The 25,430-nt window shown below is 45.0% G+C and overlaps 1 protein-coding gene across 1 annotated transcript in view; it reads right to left on the bottom strand.

Annotated features, from left to right (window-relative positions):
- The window catches only part of HERPUD2 (HERPUD family member 2), a 268,181-nt gene that overhangs the window by 33,848 nt on the left and 208,903 nt on the right, over positions 1–25,430 (bottom strand). Inside the window, exon 7 of the mRNA XM_085607481.1 lies at positions 18,639–18,965. Within this exon, the coding sequence (XP_085463607.1) occupies positions 18,639–18,965 (327 nt within the window). The remainder of the gene's footprint in view (positions 1–18,638; positions 18,966–25,430) is intronic.

The raw sequence follows: 25,430 nt of genomic DNA, 5'->3' as shown, positions 1-25,430 counted from the left end.
ATGGAGTCAGATGAGATTTTTCGAAATTTATGGAAAGACCCAGGGACTGGAAAAGTAGCAGACACTTCTGAACATGTGCGGTTGTGGCTTGAAAAGAATTCGCCTTGATAAGGTAGTCTGAGTAAGGGAAAATTTGAATGCCCTGCAGGCGAAGGTGTGCGGTCACTGGCGCTATGGCCTTTGTAAATACCCGGGGTGCTGAACGAAGCTCAAATGGAAGGACTCTGAATTGAAAGTCTCTGCCAGCCACTCTGACCCGTAGAAATTTTCTGTGTCTGGGTAGGATCGGTACATGAAAATAAGCGTCTTGGAGGTCGAGGGTGGCCATGTGATCCCCCGCCGAAAGCAATTGTAGAATTTCTTGAAGTGTTAACATTCGGAAGGATAACTTCTTTAGGTATTTGTTGAGGGCGCGAAGGTCGAGAATAGGGCGCGATTCTCCCGACTTTTTTCGAATGAGTAAAAATCTCGAATAAAATCCTGTTCCTCTTTGTAACAGAGGGACTTTTTCGATTGCTCCCTTCCAAATCATCAGATTTATTTGGAAAATAAGCTCCTTGAGATGAGCAGGAGGTGGTTTCCTGGGAGGAGAGTTTGGGGGAATCTTTGTGAACTCCAGAGCATGGCCTCTGGCTACTATATCCAAAACCCACTTGTCTGTAGTAATTCTGGACCAGCTTTAATAAAAGTGGAATATTCTTCCTCCAATTCTTGAATGGGGCAACGGCAGAGATGGTGGCAGTTGGCTGACCTCATTGTTTTTTTATTGGACTCCCGTCCACGAAAGGATTGTTTCCTTCTTGACTGCGAATAAGAGTTACCTCGCTGTCCATAAGACTGCGGTTTGTAGTTTTGGAACCTTTGATTAGTTTGGGAGGTTCGATAAGAACGTTGTTGATTATACCCTCCCCTGTTGGAGAAGGATCCACGTCCTTTGGCACCACGAAAGGACGACTTACGAAACTGCAGGTTACCAAGAGACCTTGCCGTCACTGTATCTTTTTTAATAGCCTGAAGGGCCTCATCAACATGTTGCGTGAACAGAGACTCTCCATCGAATGGCATATCGATAATCTTAGTTTGGACCTCTTGACAGAAAGATGTTGACTTCAGCCAACCTTGTCTCCTCAATACTACTGCACCCGCCAATTGTCTAAATCCAGTGGATGCCAGATCCACAGCTGCGTCGATTTCAGCAGAGGTATATTCTCCCTCTTGTAGAATTTTCAAAGTCTCGGACTTGGAAGGCTCCGACAGCATGTTAATGTAGGGGGAGATGTGGGACCACATTTGCCGATCGTATCTCCCTAATATGGCTAGGGAATTTGCAGCCCGAACCGTTGTCGCTGCCATCGTGGAGACCTTTTTTCCAATTGAATCTAACCATCTGCCATCCCTGTCAGGCGGAGCTGATCTAGGTGAATAGGGGTTCCTGGCCCGTCTCTGCGCCGCTTGGGCGATGACAGTCAGCTTTCGGCTGGCCGATGAGGCATGCCGGTGAACCGCTTGGCGCCTTATATTTTTTGTCCAACCGAGGTAAGACTGCTGGTAGAGAATTTGGTGTCGCCATGATTTTTAATCCTTCCTTCCATATAAAATCTATTATCGGATTTGTTCTGATCTGCTTTCGCGGTTGGTCCTTAAAATCGCAAAGAAAGCAGTCATCTCTCTTTGCCTCCGAAGGGATGAGAAATCTCTTTGTTGCCCTCTCCACAAGGAGATGAAAACTTCCGATATCCACCGGAGGAGAGTCCACGGGGGCCGGAGCAGACGGTGACGGAGTTTGGATTTGGTATTCGTCCCACTCCGACAGCACTGACTGGTCATCCACCTCTCCCCCTGTCATCATCTGTTGTATTTGCATCATGGGAATGACGAGATGGTAGTGGAGAAGGTGGTCTGGGAGATTGCAAAAAGGTCATAGTAACCCTTGGCATAGGCGTGGATAGAAGAGACTCCGCCAATTCTGATCAAGGAAAATGCCGATAATAGTCCTGCAACATATATTGCACATTGTTAAGCAATTCCAAAGGCATTTGTGCTGAGGGAACTGTGACAGGAGTTGGAGCTTGAGGTTCAGTACATGGTTCTTCCTCCTGGTCGCCATCCTGGTATTTTATAAACAGTTCTGATGGACTCCTAGCAGTGTGGCATCTGTCATCCTCTCCAGATTAGTCTTCATCTTCCTCCTCAGAATCTAATTATTGTTCAGGCAGCATCAATGGTGATAGGGCTTCCAATGAGGAGCCACGACGTTGTAGTAGAGAAGCCGCCGTCAAAGGCAGGGCGGATGAAGGAGTAGCCGATGTTGCAGACCAAACTTGTAATTCCATACAGGAAGACAAAAGAGGTGTCGACGATGGTGGTGGCGCCAAAAGGGTGAGCGTCAATGAGGAAGCTGTTTTCGACGAAAAGGCAATTTTCGTTGACGAGAGGTTAGCCGTCGAGGAGACAATCTTCGTCGACGAGGAGGTAGACGACAACGAGGTAATCATCATCAACGAGGCAATTTGTCGTCGACGACTAATCAGTCTTCGACGACGAGGCAGTCGTCGACGACGCGGCAGTCTTCGTCGACGAGGTGGCCGTCGACGCAGCAGTCGTTGACGAGATCTTCTTTGTCCTTACCGTCGACAGAGCGCTGACGAGAGATGTAATCTCCTTCATCGACGAAATGGGTCTAACAGCTACGGAGAACAGCGTCGACGGAGACGACGCCGATGTCATGATCATCTTCAGTCTCGGAGACGAGAATGTAACCGTTGACGTAGATATAGCGTCGACGACGATAATAGTCGACGAAGGAGCCGTCGACGACACCGTCGATGACGGCATTTTTTGCAGAGGTAATTCCTTGTCAGGAAGTCTTTTAGATGTCAGAGACTTTCCTGTCTTTCTCGGGGGCGTAGCAGGTAGAAGAAGTAGAAGGCAAGCCTGAGCCTTTAGCAGGCTGAACCTTTCTCAACACCTTTGCCCCAGGAGATAAGTCTTCTTCAGCCATCCTCTTTCTAGAGGATATAGACGACCCAGAGGCTGCACTTTCCACCTCAGACAAAGGGTTATCCTTGTCCTTAATCTTCTGTAGCCACAGAGGTAGGCACCCTTCCCTATCCCTGAGGGTTTTCTGAGGGAAGGTCCTGCAGATCTTACAATCCCTCACCTCATGTTCCGGATAGAGGCAGTAGATACACTTCTTGTGGGGGTCTTCAGAGAACAGCTGGAGCTTCCCACAAGATTCACAAGGCCTAAAGAGAGACCTCTTAGAAGTTGACATCCTGAAGTTGAGCTAAACTCCCTTCACACGACGTGCGGTAGAAAATCTGAGAGCCTGAGCCTCTGAGGAGGACATTCTGGTGGGTGCTGTCACTTGATTGGCTGCAGTTTGGATTGTACATAGTGACTGTGATAGTCATAGGTGTGGAAGTTTCCTTGTAGCTTAGGCTACTTTACATCCTGGTTTCATGTTACCAAGGTTTTTAGGTTATTATATGCATAATTATTGCTTTTTTATGTACCGTGGGACTCCCACTCCGACGAAGGGGAATGATTCAGGCATGTGAATCTATGAAAGACACCCTAAATACTGGAGAAGCCATGTTATATATGGCTCTTCCATCCCATTACTACTTTGCTCCTGGGTAACAGTTGAAAGCAGAGGCAGATGACTTGGAGGAGATGAGGGGGAGTGAGAACGCACAAAATAAAATTATAGATGGCAGTAGATTCTGGTGATGTTTTTCACCTCAGAGGATGTGAGTGACATCAAAGACAACTTGAGTTTCGCTCTAGTTGTCTATTTGATGTCACTAAGAACCCATTGGTGAAAAACATCCCAGTAATTAACTGTTAACCAACTATAATTCTATATACAAGGATAGTGCTGTTCCTTATATTTAGAATTATAGATGGTAAGCGTAAGCAGCACAAATAATCCAGTGGCACATCTGAGCACCTTCCCCCTCTGGATGCCAAGCCTGGAACTAATGGCTCCGTGTACACACCCATCTGACTTCGAACCGTTTTCAGCCCTTTGGACGCCATCGGAAGCAAGGCTGACTATCCAGGAGCTAATACAGCCTGATCAAACTAAAGATCCTCTGCTTTAGGTGCAGAGATTAACCCCAAACTGTCACCAACACCTTTAATGCACGGCATGTGACCAACACCTTAAATGCTTGGCATAAGAGGGACTTGGGGCAGTGGGTAAGCTGTCAGGGCAGCAGCATTGTGATGAAGGCGGTAGCTCCAGACTTTATTCTTTTCCATCTTACTTATTTTCTTCCTCCATTTCTCTCTCTGTATTTAACTCTGTCAACTTTTCCCTCTAATTGCCTCTCTGTTTCTCTTCTATGCTCCTAATTCTACTCCCTTTTAATTCTTTCCTCCTTACTCTTTTTATCTTCCTGAGCTTTTTCCACCCTAGTTCATGTCTCACAGTCTCCTGTTCTCTCACCTGTGCACTTCCCTCGATTGTTTCAATCTCCAGTCTCTGCTTTTCCTCGGTCACCTTCATCACTATGTCCCACTCCTTAATCCTCTGTAGTTCTGTTCTCAGTTTTACTCTTTTTCGAGGCTCTGCATAGTATTTTTCACAGCATGTCCCCAGTTTCATTCTCTTCCTTTCTCCCGCTAGTATTTTTCTGCAACCTCTTCCTCCATCTGTCTTTATTTGCTCTCTCTTCATCTTGGGCGCATTCATTCACTATTGCAAATCAGTTAAGTCAGACTAGAAGGTCGACACCTGGATCAAGCTCCGAATTTAATAAAGGTGAAAAGTTGGACAAGTAGGCTCCAAAGGTTAGTGCTGATGGACCAAGCAGAGTTAAAAATTGCTCCCTCCCCACAGTCTCCAATGCGCCCAATCCTCCGAGTTTTTTGTACCTTAAGCAATGCATTTCACAGGGAATGCATTCAGTCGCCCAAAGCATGTGGCTTGGAGTTGGGAGTATAACCTGCCTAAACCCAGCTCGTTGTCTAGTGCATTATTCCAGATGAAAAAAACTGCCCAAAAATATACCAGGTGCCTCTTGACCAGGAGGTGACTCCTAATATCTTGTGTCATTGAACCAGTTATGAACTTGCCATAAGAGAGATATGAGGAAGTTGCAAGTAAAATCAAAGACTCAAGACCCTAGAATATGGAGCGCAGAGGGACAATGTTGACTGCCTTAAGTCTCAATAAAATCAACTGTGAAAAAGTGACATTTGAAAAGCTCTACACGGTGTACGAGAAATTGCAAAAGTGGTCTAAAATGGGTAAGTACTGCATCCTCACAGCAGGGTAGTCTAAAGCCTACAATGACCACAACAGTGGCACAAATAGGTTTGAGCAGTCTGCATCTGGCTGTCCACAGCCACTCCGACAGTGATCAGGAAAGAGAAAAAAGGCTTCTAAAGAAGTCTTCATGCCCGGACAAAAAGAACTGCAGTCTCACTCTCCACCACTCAATCAGCAAATCTCAGTGCTACAGGAAGAGTAATCGGTAGCTCTTTACAGTCGAGAGTCTTTTTTAATTGCTGAAGGAGCTCTGTTTGCACTTTCATGTCTAGGTCTCCTCTTTCCAGCTCAGGAAAGTCAGCAATACACTTCCATGGTCTGGTCAAACAACCGTGCATCCATCAGGTGCACGGGATCACACATGGAACCTACAGGCCTCCATTACTATGGGTCACAAATACATACAATTCATGTACCACACAGGCCAAGTAAGACAAGTACATATGGATCCTCTGTAGTAAAAAATAAATGTGATTAGTTCAAATAGATTATAAAGCTGGCTGCATGTTTGCGAGGTGCCCTCAGTCAGTGCTAAATAACTCATTTTCAGGAAGCATAACAATCTTAGTGCAGAAACCTTAGAACAACAAGGAAAGACCATTAAATGAGACTTTCCCTAAAGAAGTTGTCTATACCACCTTCCCTTGTGCTGTATAAAGACCTTGTACCAAGGTTGGCCTAATCCAGACTGTTTAAAAGGTCTGCAATAGACTTGGCACACAACTGGCTCAAGTTCGTGATGTTTAAATGATCTGCCAACTCTGCCTTGCATGTTTAAGCAATCTTCGCTTTTTTCGCAGCTTTACATCCTCAAATTGCATTCTAACTCAGAAAGTATCTGTCTGCTACATTCCCAACACTCTGCTTGAAAAATAGAAACTGACTTAAAACCCTTAACTGATTCTTCTTTTCCTTACCCTACCATCCTCAGCATGCCAACTCTTTCTGAATGTAGTTTTCCCTCAGTGGCATGCATGTCTGCTTTAATCTAGGTTACTTTGTATTTCTGCAAATGACTCACACCATGTTTCATAGATCACAAGCTCCTCGCTTAAAAGTGCTAACCCTGCAATCGAACAATACCTAATCTCCGTCACTCTATCTATACATCTCACCTAGCAGTAGCATGAACCCACAGAGCCCCCTCTAACAATCACACTAAACACCTATTAATTTCATCTACCACAAAGAAACAGTAGTAAATGCATGGAATGGTTTCCTGACAGAAAAGGACTATTCCCAGTAAGCAACAATAACTACTTTATTAACCACTAACTTTGGATTCCGGAGTAGTGTACTACCTGCTGTAAGGCACTTTAACGTCTTGTCAGGGATTTTAGGGGTTATATAATTGAAACTACAATTACAAATGAGTCTGCACAATTGCAGAGAAAGGCTCGGATTTTGCCTTCGAGCCATCTGCTACAGAGAAGAGGGTATGAGAATCCATGGAGGGTTGTTTCTGCAAACGTGATATTAGGTATATTATATTGATGTCCTAGGCTCCATGTTTAGTGTCACTTCTATAGAACGAACAACATGGAAGACAAAGGCCCTAATGAACTAGTAATAACTGAAAGAATTGTTTGCAATAATAAAGTTATTTGTGAATTTTGACACAAATGTAAAAGATACTAGACAGTGACAATTATAGCTGATAATTTTACAGTTTATATATAAATTAAATTAAGCTGTCATTTAATTGTAAATGGCTGTAAATGATTCTAATAAGTTTGCACTTGCTTCTTCTCAAAACTTGTATCCATTTTCAAGCCAACAAATGAATCCACTACAATGCCTGCTTACATTTGAAATTGTCCATCTCTTCAAGTACGAGTCACCCAGAAACTCAGCTAAGTGGTCTTGCAACTGGACATTGCACTTTACAAGAAACATAAAACCATAGTCCAAGCATTATAGCTTCCTGCAATTAAAAAATGATAATACTCCAGAGGCATCTGAGATATCTGAGGGTTCAGTTCAATACCACTGGAATACTATTGCTGAGACAGTTATACTACTTGTTACTGTCACCATGTTAATCCTCTGTTGGCAAAAAGGCAAAGAGAGTGGTGCTTTGGCAACCTGGACCGTGCTTTAACATCAAAATAAACATTTTAAACGGGGGGCTTGGCTAACTACCGAACATGGCGGAAGCATTACTGCAGAGGTCCCATCCCGGGACCCGACATCCCTGCTATATCACTCGAAAATGCATGAAATCGGCCGCCGCTAACTAGCATTGACAACTGCTAGACCCCGAGGACTAAATGTACTCTTTGGTGGTGCCAAACTCCCACTCCCGTGGAAAGATGTGATAGCCGTGAAGGCACCAACGGCGGATCCCATCTCCCACCGATACAGGGAAAACGCTTGTCTTCTATCGACACAGCTGAGGGACCCGTGAGTCGCTGTCCCCCAACCCAGCGTGCAAACCTCCAGAGCACGGAGCTAGGGAAAGATCGACAATAGACAAACCGTTCACTGCGGACCGCCACCAGCACCTTGCATCCGTGGCCTGATCGGGCCCACTCAGGCGGGCGGAGGGGCGTTGCAACACCACAAGAAAGGTGCCTCTGGCGGCGGTCACACTGACCAGAGACCCAACTCACTGCAGAGCCGACTGGGAGTGATGAATTGAGCTGAACTGACCTGGCATGAACACGCCGATCTTCTTGACCGGTAGGTGGGAGGCAATACTGGAATATGAGGGGCTAGACCCTGGGCCAATCGCAAGCGAGTGTTGTGAAGCAAAGAACAAATAAGGCGACTGTTAGAAGGTGGTTCTGACACTATGGGCCGTCCGGATTTTTCGCTTTTTGAGCACCTTATTGTTGAGCTTTTACTGTGGGGGAGCCTCATAAGTTGGGACTCACCCACAGTGAACTCAGGATGGAAGACATGCCAGGGAAAGTCAGTGTGTTTTACTGTGTTTTCACTTCCTTATTCCCATATGAGAATGTGGAGCCAGGGGCTAGATTAACTTCAATTAGGCCTACAGATTCCAGACACGCACTTAAGTCCAATGTAGCAAATGTGAAAAGAAGTATTCTGCAGAGTCCAAAGTCATATTTGTACTGCTTTGGGGACATCCAGAACTGTCATATTTCTCTGAGCCAGCCATGACCAGACCCAGGCTGAGGGCTGACCTCAGCTGGAGGGATTGATAATCTTTCTTCCACAAGCTAGGGCCTCCTCTCCACGAAGAGAAGATGGGAGGGGCTACAGGCTCATCAATTAGCAGCTGTCACTGGGTGCCAGGCACCAGGCTGCACCAAGGAGGGAAGGCAGCGTGGAAGGAGTTGGGTTTCAGAGGCCATGTGGCCAGAGACACTGGACAACGCCATTTTGAACAAACCCAGAGGCTGGACAAGAAGGAGGGAGCAGGGGCAGGAAAGTGATGTGTCGCTGTTTGATATGACCAACAGGGACTTCCTGCCAGTCCCCTACTCAAATTTTATAAAGTGCTTGCACAGGAAGAGAGGCTCTCTCTGGGGTGTGGTCGGCAGAGGCTGAAGGTGCTGGAGCCTGGCGCAATGGGCAGTTGGAAGGAGACCCCCCCTGACTGCCCCCAGGACCCAAACAGTACCAGAAGAAGAGTCCAGGACCGGTGCGCAGGAGCAGTGGCCTCTGCGCAGGGAGAAGTGAGGCCCCGAAGGAGAGCCAGTCGAAAGGCTGGCGCAGGGAGCCAGTGAAGACCGTTCCCTGAAGAAGGCACCCTCTTGGAGACCCGGAGGGCAAAGGAGAGTGCTCTCAGTGGCTGGGGGGCACCACCAGGAGCAACAGGACGCGAAAATGGAGGAGATCGGACCCCTGGGGGCTGAGATATGCCCCCAGAAGGTACACGACCTTTGACAGGACCGACGACAAAGCACGTGGGGTTCCGCCGCCTGTCTGGAAGATGCCTCCCCAGGGGTGGGTCAGGTCCCGGGGGCTGGCCCCCAAGGAAGGAAAGTCGGGGTGCGCCGTCACGCACCCCGTGAAGATACCCCCGCGGGGTGCCAGGAGCCCACCCTGGCCCCCGCCGAAAAAGGAGGATGGGGAGCGACGTCGCGCTCCCCGTGAAGGTGGCCCTTGGCAGGGGCCCAGGAGCCCACCCTGGCCCCCACCGATGCTGAGTGAGGGGGAGCACCGTCACGCCCCCGAAGATGTTCGGGAGCCCGGGCCCCCATCCCCGGGCCCAGAGTGTGGAGAAGGTGGGGGGGAAGTGCCGTCGCACTCCCCCCGAAGAACCGCTCCCGGGAGAATGATGCGTGTCTGCCCGCTGAAGCGGGCAGACGAGAAGAGTCGTGACGGCTCCCGCGGCAGCACTCGAGGGTGCTGGCCGGGCGGGGGCAGCCGGGGGTGGGCTCCCCGGGCTGCCCTCCATCACGGAGGCAGGCGGGGGTCCCGGGTGGGACCGGGACCCTGAAGAGGAAGTCAGAAGGTGCGAGGGGCCCGAGCCGTCGAACATCACCTGGGGGTCCGGGTGGGACCGGGCCCCCCCATCCGGAGGGAGAAGAAGCAGCGAGGCCGACAGCGCAGCTCTCCCTGGCACAGCGGGAGAGCCGCTCATTGATTATGCGTAGGAAGGAGCTCAAACCGCCCCATAATGCCGTGCAAGGCATGGGGGGGGAAACATCGTTTTTGGCGCCTGGTGGCCCCCAGAGGAGGGGGTCACTCATGTGTGGAAAGAAGGGCAGGGGGGGCTGCCGGAGCACCGCAGCCTCCCCCAGCATAAAGGAGGACAGTCCCCCCATAAGTTTCATGGGGCATCTGAAAGAATAACCCCTCAAGGGCTCAGCCAGCAGTTATCACCTTCTGGGCTGGAACTTATGTTCTACAGCTGAGGGTGTACTACAAAGTGCATCATGGAGTGAAGGGCTGAGTTGGGGATGTCTGGAGAAGGGCATCCCCTGGAGGTGAAGTGGTGCAACTGCACCGAAATGCATTTACTAATGGTTATTTCTTTCAGAAGGACTGAGATTCATTTGTTTAATGTGATGTGCTGGTGTAAGGTGATGTCATAAGCCAAGTGGGGTTATGTTGCCAGACAGTCCTGCTAGGGTGTCTGGCTGTATATGCGTAATCCTGTGATTTCATCTGTGATGCCTTTAGGGGCTGTGATTGCAATGCATTCAAATGATCAACTAAGGTGATGAGTACTGTCATTCTAAAGTATGCGTAAACATGGATTCTTGCTGCTGCGCTTAGGTGAAGATCCCAGACTGCTAGCCCTTAAGTAGGAGATGCTCAGTCAGGGTCATGTGTCACCAAGGCAGGTTGACCCCTTTTTAATGCTTGTTGAGGTAATGGGGTGGGTCGCCACTGGGATGGTGCCAGTGCGCAGGGCCCTTGCTCCAGGTTATGTTCAATTAACTGCATTGGGGGCAAGTTGATGTGCATACATCGGAGTGGTGGTACTAGACCCCACTCCCCCTGCAGGAGGGGTGGAGATGTTATGCAATGTCAAAGTAATTCCAACAGCTTATGTATATTTGTAAATTGGTGCATAGTAGTGTGTGTGTTTAATAAATGTACTCTTACTTTTATAAAGCAAAGTACAGACTGGACAATCAATTATTGAGTGTTATATTTGTGCACCTGCAAATGGCGATTACTAGCCCACACCACCTCCCTTGAGTAAGCCTCAGGCTGCTCTGCAACACTACCCTCTGAGAGTCAGGCGCTACAATTGGGTGTTTGGTTCCCAGTGAAGGACAAATGTAGTCATGTTATTTGTGCAGGCCTCACAGATGCTGCCTCGTTTTCCAACAGCGACCGCATCCACCGGCTGGGAATAGGGTCTTACCAAGGAGCGGCATTGCTATAATACCCCTAGTCACTCCAACGCCTTCAGGGTGTTGCTGCACTTACAATGGTTCCTCTCCCTAACCATCGAACATTGATCCCACACTCACTGAACTGAAAGCGAACTGTTGCCCGGCATGTCAAAGGAACTATGGGTAACGACAATAACTATCGGATGTGCAAGAGAAGGGCCCCCCGGTAGGTGTACAAAGTTGCCAATCCTCGAGGTGAACCAAATCGGGCGACATCACTGAAACTGCAACGTAATTGCGCTGAAAGAGCTGGGGCACAAAACCGTCACGTCGCACCCTGGGGAAGCAGACTACCAGATAGCGGCCCCCCTAGTCCAATCACATTAACTAACAACTCGCACTACAATCAATCACAAGTGCTGGATCACAATGGGAAGCACAAAGGGGAAAAATCAAGACACTGAAGACACTAATGCCCCCTCTACCACCACATCCTCTAATACGGTCCCCCCTACTACGGAGAGCCCACAGCCGGTTAACTAGACCTCATTCTACAAGAAATACGGCAATCACGGGCATTAATGATCAATCGATCAATCAGGGGTTTAAAAAGCGCGCTACTCACCCGTGCGGGTCTCAAGGCGCTGGGGGGATGCAGCTCCGGATTAGTTGAAATGCCAGGTCTTGAGGCTCCTCCTGAAGGTGTGCAGAGTGGGGGAGCATCGGAGGTTGACTGGGAGCTCGTTCCAGGTCTTCACTGCGATGTAGAAGGCTCTTCCACCTGCTCTGGTTCTGCGGATGTGTGGGGTCTCTGCCATGGCGAGGTCGGCGGACCGGAGGCTCCTTTTGGGTACGTGGAAGGAGACTCTTTTGTTGAAGTATTTGGGTCCGATGTTGTGGAGGGCTTTATAGGCGTGGGTGAGTACAACAACAATAGTGTTAACTAACCTCAGAAGTCGCCCTAATCAGAGATGACTACAAAAAACTTGCAGACAAAGTGAACACCAATAAAGTGGCAGTACAAGAACTGATCTATAAGCAGAAAGAACACTCGGCTACACTGAAACGCTTACAGCACCAGATCACAATCCTACAAGAATGGGTGGAGGACGCAGAAGGGCAGTCATGCTGCAACAATGTTCGCATTATAGGGATGCCGGAAAACACAGAAGGTCAAAACGCAACGCTGTTTATTGAACCATGGCTATGATCACTGATGCCAGTAGGAAGATTAACAGAAACCTTCTACGTCAAGAGGGTTCATAGGGTTCCCACCGAGGAGGAGAGTGCCTTATATGCAACCTCGCCCTATAGTTGCCAGAGTGCTTAACTACAGAGACCGTGACCAGATCCTACAAGTGGCATGAGAAAAAGCACCGATCATAAAGGACAACGTACGTATAATGCTGTTCCCTGACTATAAGCTTCAAGTTCGGAAGAAAAAAGTATCATACCAAGGAATCAAACACCTATAAACTATAAATCTGAAGTACGCCCTTCTGTATCCAGCTAAACTCAAAATTCTACACAACCAGAAAAGTTTTTTTCTCCGACACCCCAGATGAAGCATGGGAATGGCTCGAACATACCTTCCCCAACCTACCCATCAGTTCGGCTCTTCGACAAAATTTAGAATCGCAGTCCAGAAAAGGGCAACCACAACACCGGTGCCAGAGAACTAATAGATAGGAAGTCCTCACGAAACAAGACTACTAAATTGGCCCCTCGTAGGGGAACTGAAATCTGCGGTCCAAAGACTTGAACACTGGCACCTGGCGGGTGTTGGGCAGGTACCGGGGGCCTACACCCCACATGGGAAACCTATTAGTACCTTTCAAGAGACCCACACATCACAAATCAACCATGACCCCTATTGCACTAGCCAACCTTAAATATGTAGAGTTAACAGGACTTGTTTATAAAGTTTGGTCGAACAAAGTTCCGAAGTTGGACAGAGTATTGGGTAGTTTTACAGGGTAGCTGATGGGCCCTAAATAGTTTACTTTCAGACTCGATTGGTCATTACTGTTTTACAATAATGATACACATGGAATCGACACAAAACTAGAACTGTCTCACTTGGAATATACGGGGAATGGGATCGCCACACAAAAGGCATGGAATACACGCTCAATTAGTTTGACGTAAAGCACAAATAGTGCTATTACAAGAGACGCATTTAACAGCATTAGAGGCCACTAAGCTACAAAGAATATGGAGGACAAATACATAACACAGCCTATTCCGCTTTTGCCCGGGGAGCGGCAGTGTGGATACGATCAGGAGTTCGATTTGTAATACATGAAAATCGAATAGACAAGGAAGGCAGATATGTTGTACTACGGGGTACCCTAGATTGCAGTCCCGTAGTAATAGGGAGTTTATACGCCCCTAATTCAGACCAAATCATTTTTATGCTCAGGTGAGTTCCGCACTAGCAGACTGTACTGAATACCCCAGGATATTAGGCGGCGATTACAATGCAGTCCTAGACGCAACACTCGATCGATCACCCCCGCTCCCCCTCACTGGAGCTCACACAAAACATTTATCCAAATTGTTGCAAAATTGGGAACAAGGTTGGTCCCTGAGGGAAATCTAGCACAGTCATAATAAGGGGATGTGGGAATATTCTTATTATTCACCTGCACACGATCTACATACTAGGAATGATCATATATTTTGCCAAGCATCATAATTAACACAAACCACATGCTCCGCTACGTAGGCAAAACAATATCGGATCATAGCGCACTTGAAATTAAAATTGCGTGGGGACGAGTCCCCTTTCCGGTACCCACATGGAGATTAAACCCTCAACACCAGGAGGATGGGGTGTTCAAGGAAGCACTAGCTTCCACCATTACAAATTATTTCATTGAAAACGCTGGCATGGCCTCTTCAGTTGAAATGGAATGGGAAGCATTTAAGGTGGTGTTGCGTGGCGCCGCCATCAATACCACTACAGGAGCCGGTCAACAGACCGATAGGGAAATAAAACAGGTCAATGAAAAAGTAGGTACACTCGAGGCCAAGGCAGCCTTAGACTCTGCTGCAAAACCAGAATTCCAAGAAGCCCGCATTCAATACGCAAAACTATTGGATCAATTACGTATCATAGACCATCGCTCCTATATGCATAAAGTGCACACAGAAGCAGATAGACCAAGCACACTGTTAGTACACATCCTTAGAAATGCTCCCCCTCCAACACCAATAATAGAAATCATACCTCCACAACACACCTGAGCAACCAAACAAGCAGACAACCACTAGCAAGCACTCTACACGGCCCCACAACAAATGGACCAGCAGGAGCTCCACTCCTTTCTAGATGCGGTGGAACTACCCAAAAAAAAACGAAGAGGCCCCCATCACATCAGCGGAAATAAATGCAGCAATTAAGGGTCATCCTAAAAATAAGACCCCAGGACTAGACTGCCTGCCAGCAGAATTCTATACCATGTAACAACAGATCCCCCCCCAAATCAAGAAATTATACAAAGCAGCATACGAGACAGGCACTTTACCTCCCTCCGCAGCACAGGCCCTGATAACCTAGCTTCCCAAACCTGGAATAGACCACACCAAACTGGCTGCATACCGCCCACTCTCCTTATTGAACACAGAATATAAGATCCTAAGCAAGATTTTAGGAAACCGATTGCAACCCCTCTTAACGAAACTAGTACATATCGATCAATGTGGCTTCGTCCCCACGCATAACACATCCCTCAATCCCTAAATATACATAGACTATGCAATATAATGTTTTCCTGCGCTATGGAGATGCCGGAAGCGGGTTGCAAGCATTCAACACTTTAGGCTGGGAATACATGTTAACCACGCTGCAGAAATTCAGAATCCCCGGGAATACACGAAATGGATCCAAATACTTTACTACCTCCCAACTGCCAGGGTGCGCGCCGGATCATATATAGCAAGACCCTTTCAAATGCAAATAGGTACAAGACAAGGCTGTCCCCTATAACCTATGTTATTCGTGCTTGAAGCGGAACATCGCGCAAAGATGGGGTTCAGAGGAGATACCGACGATCAGAGCTTGGTGTAAAGACATGGACGCAGCCATGCTAACTGAAAAAACAGTGTACAGTAATCGAGGGTGTCCGCGCAAATGGAATAAAGTGTGGGGGGCATGGAATACATTTCGGGGATACATCTGCGAACTTCCCAAGATGCAGTCGGGGGAGACATCCGAAGAAGAGATTGATGGGGACATACAAGATTAATGTGTGTAATGTTACTGAAGGATGGGGTTCATATGATGATACCAGACGAAATGTTGAAATAATATATTTAATGGAATGTAATTTTACTTTGCATTGGTGGAACGGGATGTGCGTAATTGAGTGTATTGTTAAAAATAAAAAAATGTGTTAAAAAAAAAAAATGGTAATGCTCTGGCGCCTACTATTCTTTTTTACGAACTTGCCAGTAGTGTTCCCCAAAAGTGTTTACAAAACATTGAACACATTACTAATTAGTTTAATATGGGGCGCATGGTCGACGTCGTTTAAGTTTAATGAAACTGCAACTCCCGTGAGATGAAGGAGGGATGGGAGCCCCGGATTTCTATGCACACTGCCTCGCAACACAACTGCAATGACTCTCATACTGGCTGGCAGGTCGCAATTTACAGGAAATAGCCCATACACAGCAAATGCTTGCACGAGGTAGATTACATGTCCCGGCAGTATGATACCGCCTTTGTCTCAAACTTTGCTGAAGATTGCAATAATATATTGGAAACAAGCACTAAAATACACTATGAACACCACAGCATACGCCGCAACATACCATTATTGGGCATTCCCACCAATACGGGAACTCTAGCCAACCGACAGTTAGAACCCTGGACACAAGCCAGGGTAAGCACAGCAGGAGACCTCTTTGGAGAAGGGACGCTCCTAACACACACAGATTTCATAAACGAGCGAGGGGTCACGGGAACACAGTTTTTAACCCACGCAAGCCTGATAGCCTATATAAAGAGAAACTGGGCTCCCAAAGGAGCAGAACCTGAGACGCATGAGCTAGTACATTTAATGTACTTTATGGGAACGGCTAACCATCTCACAAGCTGGTTCGATCACGCGATACGCACACATCAACCATCCCCATTGAATCCAATACGCAGCAAATGGGTGCAAGAGATTAACAGATTACTACTAGACAGACTACTACTACAGAAAGAATGGAAAACAATACTGGAATGAATACCCAAAACAAGTATCCCGAAGCACGTTTCAAATTCATTCAATATATGATAACCTAAAGGGCACATTTACCACCACACAAATTTCATACCATTTACCCTCAGCGTTACAGCATCTTTCTCCAGAAGTAATGAACAGGACGCAGATCTCGCTCATATAATATGGTCTTGTTCCGGACTGCGAGGATACTGGGGAGGGATATCCATCGTCCTAGAGGAAGTGTTGGGCGATATAGGAGTACGAACAGCAGAAGCATGTATATTGGGACTATATCGACGACAAAAAGGTCACGAAGTGCAGGCCAGATTTGCAGACCTGGTTCTTATAATAGCAAAACGGGGTATCACAAGGAGATGGAAATCACGAACCGCCCTTACATTACACAGCTGTAAGGAAGAAGTTGAAAAATGGGGACAAGCAGAAAGTGTAGCTATTCGCAGAAAAGAAAGTAGAGGACTAAGAAAGAAGCCCATTGCTATGTGCTGGGACACCATATTGACGTCCTTTAAATCCACTGACATTTTCAACCTTGGAGACTAGCCTAACACTTAATTACGAATTTTCCTCCCATCCAAAAACTAGATATTTCCACGCAGGAAACAAAACTAAATCACCCCGAGAACATACCTTGTGGGTTACAGACATGAGTCCCGTACTCACAATTTCCTTAACTTCCAGGTATTGAAGAATAACAGACAAATTCTAAACAGTTTCATAACAGCTCACAAATCATGTATTGCCAAAATGTACCGGATATGCTGTAATCAGCCTTCACAATCCAGTCCTTCCCTTTTTTTCTATTCACTTACTTTTGCTACTATGGCGGCACCTGCACTTTCGCTTTGAACATCTTAAGCTAAAGCGCGGGTGCCGCAATGGTTTCAAAAGTAAACCAATAGAGAAAAATGTTTTCCTATTGCTTTACTTTTGAAGCTATCACAGCACCCGCGCTTATGTGTAAAGCTAAACAGCGGGTGCTGCAAAGGTCTCACATTTGCGAGAGTTTAAGCTATTGCCCTTGTAAATGACAATGTCTTTTATTTAATTGTTTACAAAACCTGCAATCTGTGTTTACGCACTGCTTGCAGGTTTTGCAAACACACACAAAAAACACATTGTCATTTACAAACTCTTGCAACAGCAAGACCTATTGCATTGACAGAGGCTCGTTCATTGATTCTCCAAAAGTGGCGAACCTCTAGGGTTCTGGAGTACAAGAATATCTTAGTAAAATGATTATAACAAACTTTGCCAAGCGGGGAGGGGGGTTAAAGAGATTAAATGCCTCTTGGCAACATTTGGATATAATTAGCAGTTAGGATAGCTAGGTCAGGTATGGTTTAGAATAAGTTTAGATCTCACTACACCAGAGAATCCTTAGACCGAGAAGGTGCAGCCTCACTATGAATCCCGTGTGTATAGACATAGATACCAGGTTGGGCCTAATGTCATAAAATAGTTGAATTTATTATTTAAGATAGTAGGATTTGTCACCAATTGCACTTATCGATGCCTTTTAATAACAGTAAGACACTTTATTTAATTCTTTTGCAATTTTATATTTATTGTCTTCGTAGTATATGGAATTTTAGAAATGTATCTTATTAAATTCTTTGTTTGTTATGTGGATATTAGCTAGGCTACTGATATAGTTATTTTCTCTACTGTTCCCTTCACTTTTTTAAAAGTTATAACTGAAATTAAATATTTCTTGGACAAATCTATACATACTGTATTTTGGTATATCCATTTCTTTTTCCTATAATATATTCATATGAATTCTGATACTTGATTGTAATGTTACGCATCTGCTCAATAAAAAAAAAAAAGCATCTAGCCTAAAAGTACAGACAGCACAGTAATATTAAAATGTCTTCTTTCCAAAACATTGACTAGGACAAAAGCCTCTTTCCTGGACAAAAACATCATGTCACAGGTGCACACAGTTAAAAAGTGAGCCAAAAACAACACTTCTCATAGTTGGAATGCAAGAAGAAATAATACCGTTATCATTCTGGCAACCTGAAAAGCTCTCCTGTCTCTATTCAGTACAAAATCGCCATTCATAAAAGATGTCTAATTTTACTGACATCTCTAACACGAACCGTCATTTTGTTTTGGTTTATGATATAAAGACTGAAAAGCTATGAGAAATAGAAAATAAAATTCAAGATGGCAAAGATCATGGTGTAAGACGCTGCTCCAATCGAAGAAGGTGTTGTATGGTAATTAGTTTGTAATTAGTTTGTGTTTGAGTCAACATTTTTCTTAATAGTACACTACTGACAATAGAGGAGACGTCCAACACGCAGTGATCCTTTACACAATAATAAACCATCAAGGCAAATGTATAGTACTCACAAGTAAACCAGAAGCATGGCTCCCATCATCATGATAAAGCGACTGAAGGAAGAGTAGAAGTACACAATGCTGAAGAGAATGGTAGCTCTGGTAAAGGTGTAGATCCAGTCTAGCCAATCTCGGTTGAATTCCTCTTCATTCATCACTGGTCCACCCTGCGCATTCATTTGAACATTCTGGTTTACTGCCCTGTCCTCTTGTGGTGCTAAGTTTGGAGCTGCTGCACGTTCATTCTGGACAACATCTGAATTTACAGGTGGATGTGGGGCTACAGGTGACATCCGGTGATCACTTGATGTTGGCACAGCAGAAAATGCGGCGGTTTGACTGAAATATTTAAAAAAAATATCTGTCAACAGCTTTCTTGAAGATTAAGTCACTAATGTTTTAAACAGCCACATGAGCGGACTCAGCTGCTGATCCACACACACAGACATTATTAGAGGCTGTGATGAAATACTATCGTCGGATTGTACACTTATAAGTGCCAATTAACAATATCACTCAGGAACCAAACTCGTAAGCAAGATCATTTACTCACCTGTGCTTTTGAGACTACTTGGCATAAATTGAAGCAACTGAAGAAATGGGAATATCTACATTTAAAAATAACACAATATCTCTACATATCAATCCTCTTCTATTCAGAACGTGGTTCAAACGCATAGGTCCCATGAAGGGAAAAAAGTTAAATCTTAAGCACAGCATCCCACTAGACCTGCTCACCAGGTTTAGAGAGAGCTCTTTAAAATTGCCTAATACAAACGATGTAATAGGTAATGCAAATTGAAAGTTGGGGACAACATTGAAAATGCACACTACTGTCTCCCCTCAGCAGTCAGCCACACCTGCCTTCAGCATCACCCCAGGGCATTTTCTAGCAAGCTGATTTGAATGAGCTTTGCTTACTAACTACGGTCTCATGGACGCGGTGCTCACTGAATATTCAGTAACCAGTCCTGAGAAGACTGATCCAAAAATGGATTTCCTTTTGGTATACGTGAAAGCTTGACTTCTGAGGTGCTAATTACTTACTGAACAATGGTGCTCAAATGGGGACAGTCACGGCAGCCATCTGTCTTCCTCAACATACATTAGCTCCTTTTAAAGACAAACTGCTTCATGGCAAAGAGAACCATGTCAAGAATCAAATCCCAGTGTTCCATTCACTGTTTTGGGCGGTACGGGGGACTGGTTGGTGCCAGTGAAGAGAATAATTCAAAAGGAAAGGGAGGCTGAGCGAAATTATAAGGTCTATCATATTAGTGTGTTTGGAAGGGGGAGCTGGAAAGGCAGATGAGCAACAGGTTCGATTTGATTTGATAAAGCTCAACAAATCCCCGGAGGTGTCTCGGCACTGAAGAAGGGAGGACAGAGCGAATAAGATTACATTTAAATAAAAAGCCAGGTCTTGAGAAGCTTTCGGAAACACTGGAGAGAAGGGGCTGATTTAATTGCCAAAGGAAGCTTGTTCAAGGTTGGGGTTGTGCAGACCAGAAAGCTCCTTACACCCCAGGAGGAGAGCCAATAGGGAGGCACCACCAAAGTCATCGCAGAACTGGATCTAAGGGTCCTGTTGGGTACAAACCTGATGATGTTTTCCCTCAGGAAGGCTGATCCTTGAAGTGCTTTATGGGTTTTACAAAGTGCTTTAAAAAGAATTGTTTTATGAACAGGCAACCAATGCAATTAATCTTGGAATTTTCACCGGCAGTCTAGCTGCTGAATTTTGTAGAATTTGTAGTTTTTTCAGCTGTGCCTTAAGAAGGCTAACGTAGAGGCCGTTGCAATTGTCAGTCCTAGAGATTACAAGACCAAGGATCACAGTGGACAACAGATTGGAAGGAAGAAACTGTGCAATCTTCCAGATCATGCGTAGCATGAAGGAGGTAGAGGTTACCTTGTTAACCTGTTACTTGGAGGTAAGGTTAACATCAACCAGGATTCCCAGATTTTTCATCCTGTTCACAGGAACCGGGAGGGAGCCCAATTCTTCCGGCCACCATGAAGGATTCTAAAAGGAAGAGTTGTTACCAAAATGAATAACTTCCGTTGATGTAGAATTCAGCTTGAGACAGTTCACATCCATCCAGATACCAACTACTCGCATACGTGCTCGGAATGAATCACTCGGGTCCAGGCCACTTCTGGAAACAGATACCACAATCTGGGTGCCATCTGCATACGAGACAGTGGAAAACCAAAATGACTTCACCAAAGCAGCCAGCGGTGCAACATAGATGTTATAAAGAGTTCGACTCAGCGCTGAACCCTGAGGAACCCCGCAGGGAAAGAAAAGACTTTGAAGCGAAGTCACCCATGGCCACTGTATGATTTTGCTCAGTCAGAAGAGATCTAACAAGGACAGGGCAGCACATTCTACACCTAAATCCATCAGCTGGTGTGACAGTAGATCATGACTGATGGTGTCAAAAGCTGCCGTCAGGTGGTTTTAAACATGCACAGTAGGGGGGCCCAGATGAACATGCAAGATTTTGGACACATGAATCTTGGCTCCTCGCCAGATGCCAACAATCTCCAAACATTAATCTCTTACGGGGCCCTATTATGTTCCAGAAAAATGACCAGATCCTATGAGGAGGATTTGAAGCCGATCAGACATCTGAAGAAATATCAGAGAAAGAAGCAGGGTGGATGAGACGGATGGGACGCCTGGGCATTGCATACAAGATGTCGGCTCTCTGACAAGGAAGCTCGGAACGGTGAGCCAGCCGCCATTGGCAGCAGACTTAAGTGGCCCTGAATAGGATCAGGATGGCAGTCCTAAAAAACACAAGGATGGGTTTCACGGGTACTGAGAAAACTGTGCTCAAGTGATAAGATCCTGGCCACGAAAGAGGGGAGCCACATGAGCCAAAAGGGATGGCTCACAATAAGCTCAGAGGAGGCCCACAAGTTATTGACAACATAAAAGGGGTAGGGGTGAGAACCACTCAAAATTATGAAACCTACTGCAACAAAACATAACCTGTAAGACAGGCCATGAAACTAAGAAGAGCCCTGAATCCTGAAGGGAGGACAGACCAAACTGTCACCAAGGACTTCCTAGTGCAAGCCTTTCACGAACTCAAAGAAGAGAAACAGTGGATCAATTGACCTAAAGCTGGACTATAAAAAGATGTGGAAAGACATCAATGACTTAGTAGACAGATTAAACGAGCTAGAGACTAATCTTTAACAGATCGGCAGCAGTGAAGAACTACAGAAATTCATGCTAAATATGTAAGTCTTCAGGTGAAATATGATATGGAGAATCTCTCAAGATGAAACAATATATCTATCCACTGAAACCCTTGAGAAACAACCTATAAAGACCTACAGGCATACATTTGGCACCCTGGTGATGCTATACTCGAGAGAGCAGATCGTGAATTGATAAAAACATACATACCACATGGAAAAGCCCCTTTGACCCACACAAGCTCCCTCCTTCCAGATGTAAAGGTACAAGTTTGCTTCTAGATAAAAAAGGAGGCTATTATGTTTAAGACATGCCAAGGAGGACCAATATACTTAAACTGAGCACAGGAGTATTTTTTACAAAAACCGCTCTACCATCACTCTTGTAAAGCAAAAGGTCTTGAAGCCAATTACTGACCTTTTGAACTCTAAAGTCATCAAATAATACTGGGGTCATCCCTTCAGTGATTTCTGAGGGGGAAGGTTGACAGCCAGCATTGGCATCACTCAGAAAGGATCGAGCGGTCTTGGAACTCGAAGCTGAGATGGGAAAGATCCAGACCTCAGCTGATCCCTGAGAGATGGAAATCATGAGAGAGAAGTGAAGAAGGGTTACCCGGAGACAAAAAGGAAGCAGTCCAACATTAATGTAATCAAAGCCAGCAAAGAAAGGTTGATACAGCACCTCTGAAGAGTCAGTAGAAGTGATGGATGAGAAAAACCCATAAATAATCAGCAGCCACAGGAGGTCTTTGAAATGAACACAAAAGCTACACAAGAAAATGGATGGGCCCATGCAGGGTGGGACTGAGGCAGAAGTTGACAGGGCTAGTGCCCCCAATTTACACTACATAATTGTGGACAGACTTAAGAACAGTGAAATCAAGTTGGAGATGAGAGCGTTAGTTAGTGAATTCAAGGTGAGGTGTATAGGAACCCACACATAAAGGTCACTGTTTGTTTCACACAAGTTAGATAGGTTTGGAGATCAAGGGTAGGGAGACTGGGTAGCGCCTATGAAGGAGTCACAGTGGGCTAATGTAATACTTGCCAAAATACAGAAGGCAGGTGCGATATTAAAATAGCAAACAACTACACATGGCACCTGAGACAATAAGATTGTGAGCCACAACATATCTGGTAAGGGGGTGTAAACTTGGTACTCTTGGAAAACTGATTTGAAACCATATTTGGTTATTAAATACTGCCTGCTGCATTTTCACTTCACATACATAATTTAGGATAAACAGCTTTGAAAACGTTTACTTTGTATGGAGTTGAGCAATAAACAATGGGTAGTATCAGAAATTGCAATGTATATAACCGAACAGTTATAGAAACTTTATTTGTTGAATAAGTATGTATTGAAACCGTTGGATGTGGATGTATGAATCTCAAAATTTCCTGTGCTATGAAGCATGTAGGTTGTAAACTTTTGGAAAAGCCAGAAAGGGTAGAAAGTGCAATTAATTGCACATTTTTACTCTTAACACAACAGAAAATGGAACCTGAGGATCAGAAGTTTCTCATTCACTCTGCTTCAGACAACAAGTCGCTGAATCAATCTGCATGACAATGCTGCCTCTCATATCCTCTTCACCTCAAAAGTCTGGATTAGACAGACCTGTGTGCTGTTTTTTTTAAACACATTGGCAAAGCCAATAGGTTTTGCCTATGAGAGTTGTTGGCAATGTTTGTAGCCATGTTGTGCAGTAGTGAAGCTCTACAATTGCTTCACTGTTGAATTACAAAAAATAAAAAAATCTAATAAATTAATTTCAAGTACAACAACACTTGAAACCGGAGTTAAATAAATGCATCTTTATTCTTTATATACTACCTTCCTTATGCATATATATATCTTCCATGCACTTATGTATCTATATATTTATTACTTTTCTTCTAATTCAGCATATCCAATGCAATACCCTATTTGTCCTACCCTATACCCCTCTCAATATTTCCTCTACCTCAACTCTGATTACTCTCAAAACTCATTCTACTACCCTTTCCAATGCCCTATCCGATGTTTCACCCTATACCTCTATCAATATATCCTCTACCACTAATCTCTCATTCATCCCAAACCCCATACCACTACTATGATCCCCAAAATAACCCTTTCTAAAATCTTCCTTCCTCCACCCCCTCCTTGCAGGAGATACCTTTTTTACTATCCTGATCTCCCAAACAAGCCTTTCTAAAACCTTACCTCTGACTCTTCCCCCTCCACCTCCCTTTTACTCACCGCAAACCCCCTCCTACTGCAATGAACTCAACAAAAACAAATACGATTCTAGGCCCCTCCCTCCTCTATTCCTCCACTATTTAATTTCAATCCAAAAAAGTGAGTAACATGTCCACCACTCATATTAGTTTCATATTTCCCTATACCAACTCCCCTTCACCTTTCATTCACTCACCCCAAACCCCAAAAAGAAACAAATTCTAGACCCTTCCCTCGTCCTTCTCAATCCAAATCACTGACTAACATAGCCACCACTAAAATTACTTTCATATTTCACTATACTAATTCACCGCTAATCCTTTATGGGTTCCGGAGTAGCGTGCTACTCGCTTAAAAGGCGCTACAATGCCTAGTCAGGGGTAGCAAGCGCTATATAAATGCAATTACAATACCATACAAAACAATACAACTTTAGAAATCTCAATAACCCATCCCAGAGGCTTCTTGTTATAAGGGAGCTACAGCTTTTAAAAGAAGATGTCCTCTTTCTACACGACACAACCCTCTTTACAACGTGACAGATTAAATTCAATAACACTACTGGAAGTAGTACCATGCCACACCGCCAAACATAACCGTGAAAGTAGCAATTCTATTACACACGAAGTACACTTTTGTGGAGCTTTGCATTAGAACACACACAAGTAGATGGAGCTAGGATGGACAACCCAACACATTGGCAGTGATACACGGCCCTAATCTGGGACAGGATAAACTAATGACAAACCATACAAGCACTAGTGAAAATATAAGAATGGAATCTCAACCTGTTGCACATTTTGGCATAAAGGAGACCTTGGGTTGAAGATTCAGGCCTAGAAGAAACTTGGTGAAAGCCCTCCCCCCAACAACAGATTATTCCCACTTCTCTGCTGGCCATCAAATGTATGCTAGCGTAAATGAAAGGGGCCACCTGCTACTAATAGGGAGTTTCTCTAGGCAGTGAAATAATACACAGTGTAAATTCCTAGGGCAACTCCAAATTGATACAACACTGAATTATAGCATTTCTATTATATGGAGGGACAAGGACAAAAATGTGTATATTGAGAAGTACAAAAATAGTTCTCTATTGAGAATGTTACATTAAATATATAATCAAAAATGAGTCTAAAACAATCCACAAACACACCACATCCATGTCATTATTCATACCAAGCAGTCATAATACGTACATCACGGGCAAAGTGAACACCTGAAATAGTTGTCATTCGATACATTATGTACATAATCAAAAGATTTAGATTGCCATTATGATATTGATTTAAACATTTCCTATGAGTAAGCCATGGATACCGGCTTTTAATTCCAAAATTAGTGTCTGTGTCACTGAGTGGCTATGA

Source organism: Triturus cristatus, chromosome 5_2 (assembly GCF_964204655.1).
Source record: "Triturus cristatus chromosome 5_2, aTriCri1.1, whole genome shotgun sequence".
NCBI classification, from domain to species: domain Eukaryota; kingdom Metazoa; phylum Chordata; class Amphibia; order Caudata; family Salamandridae; genus Triturus; species Triturus cristatus.
Note: the sequence above shows the minus strand (reverse complement) of the source record. Positions and strands in the feature narration are given on the sequence as shown.